The sequence below is a fragment of the Talpa occidentalis genome, unplaced genomic scaffold, assembly GCF_014898055.3.
Source record: "Talpa occidentalis isolate TD23 unplaced genomic scaffold, MPIMG_talOcc4v2.1 talOcc4.16, whole genome shotgun sequence".
Taxonomy (NCBI): domain Eukaryota; kingdom Metazoa; phylum Chordata; class Mammalia; order Eulipotyphla; family Talpidae; genus Talpa; species Talpa occidentalis.
This window is the reverse complement of record NW_023601653.1, coordinates 26,094,885-26,109,174: the sequence shown is the minus strand read 5'-3', so window position 1 is coordinate 26,109,174 and position 14,290 is coordinate 26,094,885. Positions and strand designations below refer to the sequence as shown.

Sequence of the window (14,290 nt, the reverse complement as noted above, 5' to 3'; positions counted from 1 at the left end):
ATATAGTTTGAGAATTCTCAAGGTACTAAGCTGGTTTTGCCTATCTTAGCAAAGATAAGAAACAGAAAGTTAGAGGAGGTTTACATTCCAGAGACCACTGGAGCAAGATGATAAAAGTGTACTGCCCCGGTGAGATCGAGGTCTTACTTAACTTTAAATACACAAACTCAGATACTTTAGTGATAATAAATTGTAATTCCTGTCTTTCATAGTCCTTAAGAAGAAATAAGAACTTTCCAAATATATACTTGTTAACTGTGAAGTTTTTCATATATTTCCCAAATGTGTAATCTTTAACTACAAAGTATATGATAACCACCAAGGTAATAAAACATGTTTGTGGAAGAAAAATATATTTTTTCCTCCTAATTACAGTGATAGTTTTACTGTCATTGTTTTTTTTTCCTCATATCCATATTAAGAAATACATTTAAAGTCACTACCTAGCATATAGACAAATAGATAAAAATAATATTGAAATTTTATAAAGAACTTACTTTTTTTTAGTTAATATTTGTTTCTTGAAAGGCTCTGATCCTCTAACACACAGTATATGCTGATGTTTTTCTTCTCTTCCTTCCTATTAAATTTCATGCGGTATTCTTAACAGTTTAATGTGGGGTTTTTGAAAATCATACCTTTACATCTATGCTGGTGTAATAGTGACTATAGATATTGTTCCCCAAAGCTTTATTTGTTTGGTCTTTATGAAATAAAATCATCTAACAATAATTCATAGTAAATGCATATTTTTTTTTTGTTTTCTAGCAGTTTATTAAGCTTATTCAGTAATTTAAATCAAAAACTATCTGTACTATCTCGGCTTTTATAAGGCATTGCTCTTATAATCATAGAGCAGAAAAATAGATTCTACTGTTAGCATTGTAAATTCAACTGATTATAAACTTTTGTAACAATATCACATTGCTTCTCAGTGTTTATCTGGATTTACGTCTCAGAAAAATACTTGCCAATTAATATGGGATGAATACAGAGATTTCTGAATGTACTTGACAATCTGTACAATTACCTCATGCTCAAAGCTGTATCTGGTCTTCACTCAGTTGTACATTTTCTGGAGTATTGGCACTGATTTTACTTTTGCCAAGGGGCATCTTCTTGCTGCCTAGAAGTGATTGCAAATGGAGATTTAATACACTCTGCCCCTTTCTTTAATTTGTACCTCATTATTTTTCGTGACTAAAGTGCGTTTTGAAGCTTAGGCAGATTGCATTTATTCAGCATTTTAAAAGTTCCCCATGTGTTCATGGTAAACAAAAGAAATGAAGAATGTAATTATATCTAAAATAGAAAATTAATGTATTCACTTAAAGAAGTAGTAAAGGGAAACAGTTTATGCTTCAGATATGTTGTGCAATTAAATCAAATATGGTAGAAGTTTTTACCAGAAAGTTGATTCTAAAACTGAAATGAAACAGGCTTTTTATTAAAAAACCTAGTCCAACTAGTTTTATATACAAATATGTATTTTTTTAAAGACTTATTTATTTATGCATACAAGAGCTGGGGTACAGGCCAGAGATGCCGGGTGGGGGATGAGAGGATTCACCAGAAACAGAGTGTACACTGCTGAGGGTAGCAGCGGGTGAGGCAGGAGAGGTCTGATGAGACATGTGGGTTGCTCTCTGGCCCGCCGGGGATTGAACTTGTGCTGCAGAGGCTGCGGATTGCTTCATAGTACAGTGCTTAACCCCTTGCACCAGGAAGGAGGTCACAAATTTGTATTCCTATACTGCTGATCAAATAACCTTGGAAAAAATCTTGCTATAAATATGGTGTTCTCAATTTTTTTCATGGTAAATAAATTATAAGCAAGTTTCTTACACTTCCTTCATCATGAGTATGGCACAATAAGCAGGATTTGCATAGGAATAAAGTAGTATAAGTGTTGAGACTGTCTTATTGACTTAATGTTGCAGGTGTTCCATTTGTGACTCAATGTAAATCTAAGCCTTTGATCTTGAGAAAATAATTATGAAAGAGTCTATCAATAGCAGCAAAGAAAAGTTGTGCTTAGTGAGAAGCACCACTGGGGAGCTGCTGTCACAGTGTTTGCCAACATAGGGTATATGTCACCTGAACTTTGCCATTCTTATAGTCTTGCACAGAAACACCCACACAGTAGTGTCCACACTAATTTTTTAAGAAACAGTGTTTCCCTGAGCACCTTTTACTTGGGTGTTTGTTTTATGTTATATATACAGAGTGATTTCTGATTTTTGTATTCCCTTTGAAATTACATTCTCAGCAGCACTTTTAGCCAAGGGATAAGTGAGATACTAACACAATGATTATATAATAAACGAAATGATAACAAGAAGCTAAAATATAGGGTGTTATAAACAGGTCTTTTAGTTGGCATAATCTTAAGAAAAACAAATGTAAAATAATAAATTGTTATTTTACCATTGAATAACCAGCTATATTCCTTCATAATATTCTGTGAAGCAAAAATCCATGCGTGAAATATATATCTCTGACTTAAATTGAAGGGACATTCTAACAAAGGCAGAAGAGAAAACTGGTAGGGGCTCAATCCGTATTTATGGGATGCATGAATTAATTAACATGAACATATGATCGTTGTGGTGATTTTTTTTAATGTCTTAAATTTTAGACTATTCCTCTTGTATCGCCTTTACAATTTCAGTAATTATAGATAGCTACCCATAAATTTTATCTTCATTAGTTATCAAATTTTATGTCCATGTATAATATAATCATTTAAAGGGAGTTAGAGCAATTTTTAAAATTTTCTAGTAATTCTCTGCTGGTTGTATTATTTTGAATTTTTTCTTCAAGTTATTTGCTGTCACTGTTGAAGAGTGTAAGTCTTGATTTACACAGTTGTTTAATTATAGTTATCCTTTCATTTTAATATACTCAAGAAACCAGTAAGGTATAAATGTTTCAGAAATCTGGAAGTTCAATATAATTCTAATATGCCTTTCAACCTTAAATAATATTTTGAAAGCCATATACACTTAACTTCATTTAAGTACTAAAATGAAAATTAAGGAGTTTCAATAGAATTGTCCTGTAGCCTGTGATGCTAATTTAGACTGTAAGTCTTTAGGATGGGAAACAAGTTTCTAAACTTTTACATTTAAATACCAATTGTTATGAGCACTAGATTGTCTCTACTTGCTAAGCATTTGGATACTTTTGGAGAATATATTTAAGAAAGCCTGAAGAGTCTTACACCTTAAAGAGAATGACATGGAACAGAGACTAAACTTCAAAAAGAAATAAAAAGATTAGTAAATGATATGTATCTGGCCTTTTAAAAAGGCATTTTTTATAAGTAGTATGTCAGTATGGTATCATTGTAAAACAAATTCTGATGGTATATAAGCATATACAGTAGAAAGTGGAAGTCCTTGTTCAGCATCACTACCTGCAATGAAACACACCCTTCTCATGTTTCTTTCGAGCATGTACTTATACAGATGTTTAATTTGTCAAATGCAATGGTTTGTTCATTCATTCATTCTTTCAACATATATTTACTACATGTTGACAATGTGCCACCTACCTTTTTAGGAACTAGAGAGATAGAAGGAAAAAAAATCTCACTCTCATGTCATTTAATCCTAGTGGATCAACCAGTAGAGTAATATATACTTACTACACACACACACACACACACATGCACACACACACGCACAATATCAAATGGTCACAGATGCTTTGGAGAAAAATGAAGCAACGGAAATGAGATTGGAGGGATACTGTTTTTTACATGGAGTAGCAAGAGAAGGACTGAACAGACAGTTGAAGGATGTTGAAGACAGTTGAAGGGCTGAACAGACAGTTGAAGGAAGAGGGAGAAAACCATGCAGGGTTCTTGGAGAACTAGTGTTTCGGCAAAGGGAACAGCAAGTGAAAAGCCCAATGGCAGGAGCAGGTTGCCTTTTTCAGGGACCATGAAAGAGACTACTATGACTAAAATAGTTGTCAGGACAGAACTAGGAAGAACTAGGAAAGAGGTATTGCTGTAATCCAGATGAGAGATGATGGTGGTTTTTGTCAGAGGGGAGAATTAGAAGAAATTAAATCTGGATAAATTTTATCAGTATTGCCAGTAAGTGATACTTGAGCAATGTATAACTTAAAGGTTTTTGATCTGAAACAGTGGAAAGATAGAACTGTCATTTAGGGGACTGGCTATGATTGCAGAAAGCATACAATGGAAATCTAAGGTGTTCAGCTTTAGACAGGTTGAGTTTGACGTGCCTTTTAGAAATTCAAGTGCAGAAGTTGTAATATCAGTTGGATAGACTATCAATTGGATAGATATCAGTTGGATAGTTGTAATATCAGTTGGATGACTTTGTATTTCTGAGGAAAAAGCCAGATTAAAAATAAGAAGGGCCTCCCCTGGTGGCACAGCAGTTGAGTGCTGGGCTGCGAAGCTGCCCGCAGCCTCTGCAGCACAGGTTTGATCCCCAGCCTCCGGTGAGGGTCCCACATGGCATGACAGACCTCTCCTGCTGCGCCCGATGCTCCTCTCAGCAGTGTACTTCATCAGTCTGTCTGTTCTGTTCCCTGCTCTGTCTCTGGTGAATTCTCTCACCCTCCTGCGCTTCTGACTGTACCCCAGTTCTTGTATAAATAAATCTTTAAAAATAAATAAATAAATAAATAAATAAAAATAAGAATATTGTGATTTATTATCATACAGATAGTAATTCTGAGTGAGATTACCTAAGTAATAAAATAATGAAAAGAAGTATTGGGACTGAATCTAAAGAATGTTCTAAAGAAGGTTGGGAAGATGAGGCAGATCAACAAAGACAACACAGCAATGCCTTTTTACTTGGAAATATATTGTGGTGCTCTTTCCATTGTTAATATATAGAAATTTACTAAATTTGTTTCATACATGACAAAGTATTCCTTGAAGTATATGTACCATATTCTTTTTCGCTTCTCCTGTGTTGGTTGACATTTGTTTTATAATTTTCTCCTCTAAGTTTTTCTTTTTTATCCAGTTCCATAATCTGTCTGGATTTATTTTTATTATTTGAGAAATGACTCTAAAATAATTATTTATTAAATAATGCATGCTTCCAAACTGTGATATGAAATGACACCTTTATTGTATAGTATATTTGTGGACTCGATTTAGTTCCCTTAATCTGTTGATTCCTATGATAATCCTATACTGTTTTTATTACTATAGTGTTGAACTCTTTAAAATCTGGTATAGCAAGCCCTCAAAAATTCTTATTTTTCAGAATTTTCTTACCTAATATTATGCATTTTCTCTTTCAAACGGTTTTACTTATTTATATATTTATTTTTTTAAAGGGTGACAATTTTGCTTCATTGTTGTACAAATTTGGCATCCAAATACAGTTTTACCCCTTTTTTTAGAGCCCAAATACAGGGTTATCAAACATGTTTTATAAAAGAAGAGATTTCAGTCAGGAAGGGCTGCCTGAAAGCAGCACGTCCATTGTCTGTGCTTAGTTATGGTGCACACTTGATGAACTTGATGAACAGCAATAGATAGGAAAGTCAAGCAGTAAGGTATTTCCTTTTCATATTTTGTTAGAACCCTTAACAATATTTCTATTGGATAGGAAAAGAATACACCATCTTTCAAGGAAGGAGTAATTCATATTAAAAATGCTTACTTAATATTAGCAATTTCAAGCCACTTTAAAATTTGGAGATGAAATATTTATTTGAAGATCTTGCTGGGAGAGAATTGAAATGCTGATGACATCAGTCATTTATTAAGGCTTAGGTAGGAAACTTTACTTGAGTCTTTCATACAAAATAAAATGTATGTAATTTATCATAAAGTCATGAAAAGTTGCAAAAATGTTTTGTGCTTAGAAAAAATGATTTTTAAATTCTTATTATCATTACAGTGTTTGAATATAATAAACCTTGCTGACCAGATTCAAAGTAAAAATTGATTTTTTTAAATTTTTAAAAATATATATTTTTTTAAGATTTATTTTTTATTTATACAAGAACCGGGGTACAGGCCAGATGTGCGGGAGGGTGAGAGGAGTCTTCGAGACAGAGCAGGGAACAGAACAGGCAGAATGACCGAAATACATTGCTGAGGGGAGCAGTGGGTGAGACAGGAGAGGTCTGCCCTGCCATATGGGTTGCTCCATGGCCGGCAGGGATCAAACCAGCACTGCAGAAGCTGCGGACAGCTTCACAGCACTGTGCTCAACTGCCTGCGCCACCAGGGAGACCCTAAAAATTGATTTAGATGATTCCTGTATCAAATAGATTTTAGAATCAAATTGTTAAGATTCATTAAAAATAAACTTGGGATTTTAATCAACAAGCATTGAGCTTGAAATCATTATGGAGAGAATTGATGACTTTCACTATGTAAATTTTTCCTCCTTGAACATAAATATCTCTTCATTTAGTTGATTGTTGTTTTAGAAAGTCATATTAATCTTGCCCAGTTTTAGTTTGGTTTAGCTAAAGATTTGTTATTTTTTTCATTCATATAAGAAATATTTATCATTTGCCTGCTGCATGGTAGTCATTATTCAGATATGAAGGGATAGAAGATTGAACAAAACAAAGCCTGAACCCTCATCAAGCTTGTATTCTAATAAGAATGCATCGGGTAATTAGAAATAATAGATATATATAATGTTAAGTTATTGCAGGAGAAAAACTAATTTTAAATTTCCTTTTTTTTATTTTCCAAATGAAATGAGGTCATTTAGATAATCTTGGTTCATCTATGTAATTCTGTCGATTCACTTCAACAGAGTTCTATAGTAGTAGGCACTCGAAGATATAAAATAAATGAGATGCTCTACCCGGTTAGGGAGCTCATGATTTAGTGAGGAATTCAGAGAACTTTCATGCATATTTGAGAGTGATGTATTCATGGCCCATGGATCTTAAATGTGAAAATGAATTATTTAAAAAATGAAGGAAAGGAGTAATAAATTATAGATGCATAAACCAAATGCTGTTAAGACTAAAAGACTAACTAATATTTCATAACTAAAAGATGAAGGAAAGCTTTCTAAAGTTTGGTCTTCATTTAGAAAATTGAATGAATAGGGACAGACATCTTGAGTTCTGTGGAAAAACCACTTAGCGGCAGGAATCTGTGTGGTTTGTTCTGAGTTGAGGATGAGGGTCTTGAAAACAGAAAATATGTCTGAAAAAGCAAATTAGGGACAGAATGTCAGAACCACTCATACGATGCTGTGGTGTCAGAATATTATTCTGTGTGAGAAAAAATATATTTTGTTCCATAAAAATATTTTTGGAGATTATTTAGTGCAAAATAGTTGCATGTACTTACTTATATTTCTAAAAGGTAATATTTTGCTGGCATTATAGAATATAGAGTGTCATGGAGCTAAGTTCAAATATAAGGAGACTAGTTAGGATGCAGTTATAAAGGTCCAACTCCAGGCTACATTAGATAAGAACAGTAGGAACGAAGTAGCTTACTTCTCAGTGACAGAGTCAGCTGACATGGTGACCAGTAGTGGGACAGGGTGGGACATTATTTTTGCCAGCCAATGTAAAATAATGACAAGGTTTTAGATTGGGTTATATATCGTTATTGGCAATCACGCTGTGGGATTAGGAAATGAGTCTTACTTTGCATATTTTTAATCAGGAAAAAGCTGAAAATTCTTATCCATAAACTCAGGAAGAAGTTGAGACTCAATATATGGGAATGAAATTTATTGGAGTGAATGTAATTGCCCAAAAGAACTTGTAGACTGAAAACAGCAAAGTGAATCATAATGTAATAGTAGGTACACTACATATGAAGAATGGGTAGATGCAAAGGCTTTTGAAAAGAACTTGTTATTCAAAACCAAAAGCAAAGGACCTCTTAACAGAGAGTTTAAGTAGTATAAAATTTATGAACTGGTCAAATAAAATAACCACTGAGATTGATAATTCTTATTGACTGTGGGAATTTGTAATTCTAAAGAGTGAGAAGCCAAAATCAGATTGTATTAGTTCAATTATTCTTTATCATTAAACATTTTCTTTTATCCTTCTCAGTACCAGGCAATGTTTAAAAACATAGAGAAATAACTGGGTATGATAAAGCATATCTATTCAAAGAATAGATGCAAAGTACTAACTCAAAGTGAATATTCATGCCTGTGCTCATTGTAGTACCATTTGCAATAGCCAAGTTATAGTAGAACCCAAGTGTACAATGACATATGGACAGATGAAGAAAAAGTGGTGTGTTTAAACACAGTGGAATAGTATGCAACAATGAAAAAGATGAGTGCTTGTCATTTGTCGTACCTTGATGGAACTGGAGGATAGGATTTTGCTAAGCAAGGTAAGTCCAAAGAAGAAAAACAAGTGCTGATGGTTTTACTTGTATGTGGATTTTAGAGAAACAAAGCACAGGAATAAAGAAAACTAACCCAAGAAATCTGACTGCAGAATTCATGCTACCAGAGAGGGTAGAGAGGGTGGAGAGCAAAGCAGGGAGTAATCACAATGGACTTGGTTGAGAAATACGGGGTATAGTGTGGTAACATATATCTGTAGAGCTATGAATCTATACCTCTGAATCACATACAGTGTTGTAAATCATTGCTACCTCAATTAAAAGGGAGAGAGAAATAATTGGGTATTGCAGAAGTAGAGGCTGTAAATATTGTTTTTCAATCTTACTCTTCAGTAACATTTTTAAAGAGCTTAACATGTATTAGGCATTCTTTTAAATTATTTTATTTCATGTTGACAAGTATTGTAGTTTTAATCTCTGCAGATGAGGACATTAAGGTATAAGAGAAAGTAATTTTCCCTAGATGACACAAAGCTGGAAAATAGGGTAGCCAGTTATGATGGTGCTATGATCTAAAAACTACATTAAAAAATAAAACAAAACTTTTAACTAAACTGAAACTAAAAATCTATATTAATTTAAAACCCAACAAAGCACGTAAAAATTTCTACCCAGCAATGCTAGTAAAAAGACTAACATCAGGGCCTCCCCGGTGGCGCAGCTGTTGAGCGCTGGGTTGGTAAACTGCCCGCAGCCTCTGCAGCGCCTGTTAGATCCCCGGCTGCCGGGCGAGGGCCCCACATGGTGCACAGACCTCTCCGGCTGCCCGCCGCTCCCCTCAGCAGTGTCTTCGTCAGTCTGCCTTCTCTGCTCTCCCCTCTGGCTCTGGTGGATTCTCTCACCCTCCCATGTGTCTGACTGTACCCAGTGCTTGTATAAATAAATAAATAAATCTTAAAAAAAAAAAAAAAAAGACTAACATCACAGCAATGCTACTGAAGAAAAAGGGAGGGAGGAAAAGCAAAGTTAAATCAAACTTTACATTTTGTGTAACTGCCATCTGAATACTGCATATAAATTTCGACATTTTGCTATTAAAAGTATTTTTTTAGATTTGACTATTTGTCTATAAACATGTCAACTAATTATCATTTGTTTCAAAAGGGCTTCCTTTTTCTGTTTTAAGGAGGGAGTATCAAAAACTCTTTAAAATCTATAGTAAGAAAAATATCCTTTGTTTTTGGTCTCATAGATGCCACTAGTAAGAAAAACAAGAGTTGTTGAGGTAATATGGCTACATGTGTATATTTTAGAAAGATAACCTTAATCTAAATAAAAAAGGATGGATAAAAAAGACCAAAACAAAAGGAAAAGCAGAATTAGTTATTAGGTATTACATGTATCCAGTTAAGAACTAATGAAGATTCAAATGAAAAGGAGGTATAATTAAAAGGATTATATGTAAATATTTGGGGATTAATGTGGATAATGGAAGTGGTTCCAAATTTCAAATTTGTTTACCTAAATGTACATTATTATTAACACAAGAATGAAGAACCTGTGAAATCTCTGCTTTTCAGAGATTAATTTTTTTTTCCTCATGTGCAGAAGACAACACTGTTCATTTAACCCAGTTTGGTGATGAGTTCTTTCACTTTCCCCTTTTCAGCTTGGCAATGCAAGCCACAGAGTTTGGGTCTAGGATATCGCCTCTCCAGTGATGGCATATCTCATCATTTCTGTCATTGTAATTAGTCCTGGCAGATTCCACCAGCCTACCCAGGGCCCCCTTCTTTTGAGTTAATTTGCATGAAGGGGACAGTGGTACAGGTCTTTGTGTGGATGAGATGCCCCAGCCTGGCTTTCCCCTTAATAATGCAGTAGCAAACCATGGCAGTCAGGAACATAACCAACTTGATGGGATCCACACCGTGTACAATTTCTATAACCAAGCCTTCTTATACTCCCCCAGCGCGGTGACAGCATCAATGCCTCCTCAAAGGACAGGTGCTTTTTGCCAGTACCTTTCCTTTCAGCCGAAGCCAACAATCTCTGATTCTTCCCTTACTTTGTCTTTGGTCTGTGCTTGTGGGCCACCTTAAGCAACTCAGTAGACTAGTTGTTTGGCAGTCTTAGGCTTGAGTTTCTGCATAATGGCGGGAGGCACATTCAGTCACTTGTAAAAGATAGCCCTCTGCTGCTGCAGCCAGATGTAGTAGGGCCATTAGACAAAGCAGGTAAGGTCCCTTTGGGTTGGATGTCTTGTCCAGTGGCCAAAACTCTTGGGCCTTTTCTCAAATGTGATTTATCACCTTCATAGCTTCCTGCATCTTTTAATGGCAGGGCCCTGTGCCACCTTCTTCCCCTTGGCAGACTTTTTTTTTTCTTTTTGGCATGTTGAATGTTTCCAAGACAGAACAATTAATGTATTTCTACTGTCAACAAGGAAGAATAAAAAATAGAAGACTGAAAAAACAAGAAACTTCATTTTTTACAAAGTTATCAATTAAAGATAGCATGAAAGTCATCCTAGCAGAAAGTGATTTGATTTACTGATAAGGGTGGGTAATTCCAGTTTGACTAGAGTTGAATATAAATATATGAATGTGGTTAATTAGGAGACTGATTCTTAGCAATAAAGATGGTGAACTCTGTGACATGGATTCAGAACATAAAAGGGAGCCTTATTCTTCACTGCCATCAGAATGAAGCTGAAGAAATGGATTGCAAACATAGAATGAAATAATGCATTTTTTTTTACATTGTAGGTGTCCTGCCTCTTATCAAATTTATTGTTATATGTCTGTTGTTCTGACTAGTTTTCTACCTCTTCTATATTCCAAAATCCTCTGGGTTCACAGTTATTACTAAAGTTGCCAATATCTGTAGTCTTTTAAAAAGTTGCCAATATCTATAGTCTATTATATTCCTCTCTTATCAAATCCTAGCACCTTTCTGGGGAAGATCACCTGCCATACACCTCAAGCAGGGGAGTTTTCTGTCACATATTCCTTGCATGAGGTAATTGGCCTCATCATTGCTATTTGTAGACTGTATTTAGCATTTAATCTTTGAAAAATCACCCACAGAATGAATTAGAGCCACGTATTTTTTATCTTTCAAGTTCTGTGAATCAGGAATTTGGGAATAACTTAGATATGGGTTTATTATATTAGATTTTTTGTCCTGGAAATAATATACCCTTTCCAATGCAATATATTTTTCAGAAATCCTGTTCCTCTTTCTATCTAATATTAAGTAGTAATTGTTCTCAGAGTTTTCTTTAGGTTATTACTGAAGGAGGATCTTTCTATCTATTTTCAGGAAAGTAGGTGTGCTTTTTTTAACAGTTGTGTAAGATAGATTGCAGACCTGTGATGGTGTACTTAATTATACCTTTCATTACAAATTAATTGGTTGTTTCTTAAGTGGAATTCTTTTCATATTTGGCAATAAGTTAATTTCAGTTTCCTCTTTTCCAGTAGGTATTTGGCTGGGATATTAGAAGTTGGGGGATTGTTAGTCAACTCTCACTTTAAATTGTAAGATATTCTGGTATGGTTTTAAAGATTAATTATATCATGTTGGAAGCACAGTTTGTTATTTTTATCTTCCTCTAATTGCATGATTTGGTTTCTCATTTCACTTAGGTTTCTGCTCAAGTATCTCATCCTCAGGAAAGACTTCTTTATTATTAAGACAGAACTATTCAACTAGTGTGTCACGCATGTTTTATGGGTGTACTGAGATATTGCTTCCTTTAACTGCTAGGCTTTGCCTCAGCACAATCATCATCATCTGTTTTTTTTCCAGTGTGATGTACAAATTTTGCAAGAGTGTTGTGCTATAAAAAGTTTGGGAAGCATTAAGTTAAGATAAAGATGTAAATTAGGTTCAGACTGAAAGTAACAATGTCTAAAAGAAGACACAGGGTTATTTCTACTTTAATCCAGAGGTAGAAGCTCCATATCAGAAAATCTCCCAAGGACCCAGAATCTTTCTCTTTTGTTACTGTACCCACTGCTGCTGTTGTTTATATGACCACGGTATACTCACAGCCACAGTATATTCCTGATAAAGGAGGGATGAAGGAAGTGTAGAAAGTGTGGAGAAAAGAACATGCTCCCCACCCTTTGAGCATATGGCCTAGGATTTGTAGGTATCATTTCTGCCCACATCTTCCATTGGCCAAAGCTCAATCTTGTAACTCTCCTACTGGCTGCATGGGAGTCTGGGAAGTGCAGTCTTTAATCTGAACTGCTGCATACCCAGCTAGAAATTGAGCGCTCTGTTACTACAAGGAACAAGAAAATAATGGGTGCGGTGCAGGAGGGGGACGAACTAGCTGTTTTATTGGCTAGTATCTTTCCTAACCACTCTGACTAAAACCTCACAACTGCATAACTCCTTATGTTTTGCAGTAAGATCTAAGTATTTCTCTTTTTAGTTGTAAAAGAAAAAAAACTACTTATGGTAGTCCTTTCTTTTAGCAATAGCAATCATGCCTCAGTTATATTGTAAAGTCTTCATTAAAACTCAACTACTGTTTCAAGTCATTTCAGACATAGAAAGTAGTCCAGGGTCTCTAGGACCTGGATAACCTCCAAGGGCTCCATGAGTCTTGTGAAATTGTCTTTTAATTTCTTTTAACTGTCCAGTTTTCATAAAATTTACATTCTTATTTTCCAGGTTTTAGAAATTGGGTTATTTTCCTTTTCAAAACCCTGTGTGGTTAATAGTTCTATAGAGGAGATTTGAACTTCAGCAAGTTGCATATGTAAATGCAAGTTAGTTGGGCAGCAGATACCTGTGACTAAGCAGTGAATGTTGATTTTTGTTGTTGTTACTTGAACCTAAAATGCAATTGAGCCAAATTGAATCACTGTTTAAAATATTATAGTCTCTTAATATAGAAAGAAGGGTCTGTCCAGCTGTTCTTTTTCTGAGAAGTGAGCATAGAGGCTGGAAAAAAAAAATTGATGTTTCAGCATTGTTGAGAATGAATTAATATTGTTCTAAAATAAATTCCCCAATGTCATATTTAATATATCATTTTTGCTAAAGTTAGGTTAGCAATAAACGTCCCGTATCTCAATAATTATCTGCTATATTTACACTGAACATGAAATGCATTTCCAATTTAAATTTCTTTTGCTAAATATTAGAGAAATGATTCTGACATTTGGTTAGCATCAGACCTGGAGCTTAAACACAAAACAGCTGTTGTTGAGAAAATACCACTTTCATAACAATAATATGCTTTCAATTAATGGACTGGAATGAACTGTTAAACATTACCACTTCCATGTTTAACTACCGTTTGACTCTTTCACTGACTAATTTGCTTTCCAATGTATTATTTACTTTAACTGAAAGAGAAAGAATTTCATTTCAGTGATCCATATTTTTCCCCCATCTGCAGAATGTACTCAAGAAAAGTGGGGATTTCCAATGTGCCACTATTTAAAGGAAGAGAGATGGTGCTGTGGTCGTAATGCCAGAATGTCAGCATGTTTGGTATGATTGTATATTTTTCTGGACTAAGAACTTTGTCTAAATATTTTAAAATCTATGATTTTTGACTGATACCATGTATAAATTCCAGATTTTGCAGTGTCATCATTAATGCTTTTGTGCCTTGGAAAAATGAGAACAAAATGACTTGTGTCCTTCCAGTATTATCCACTCTCCTTACAGTGTTGTAACAATTTATAGTTATACTCTAATGCAGAATTATATTATACCTACTTAATTTTTTGTATGTGATTATTACTTAAAATGTACCAACTACCAAGTCTTCAGCTCAGAAATTATTTTAGTGCTTTATCCACAGCACTGTGTTATAATAGGTAATTTGTTTATAGTAGGTAGTCTCCTATTTTTCTTACAAAATGGGAAATATATTATTTAGCTTACTAGAAATAACTGTTTAGTTAAATAAAACCTTTATTGTGCCTGATTTGTCTAGTGTCTTTAGACCTAGAACACTTTAGT

The 14,290-nt window shown here is 34.5% G+C and overlaps 1 protein-coding gene across 3 annotated transcripts in view; it reads left to right on the top strand.

Moving 5' to 3' along the window:
* METTL25 (methyltransferase like 25) overlaps positions 1 to 14,290 on the top strand; it is a 148,783-nt gene that overhangs the window by 103,593 nt on the left and 30,900 nt on the right. For all 3 annotated transcript variants that reach the window (XM_037513920.1, XM_037513922.2, XM_054696182.1), the window contains one exon: positions 13,719 to 13,813. In XM_037513920.1, the coding sequence (XP_037369817.1) occupies positions 13,719 to 13,813 (95 nt within the window). The remainder of the gene's footprint in view (positions 1 to 13,718; positions 13,814 to 14,290) is intronic.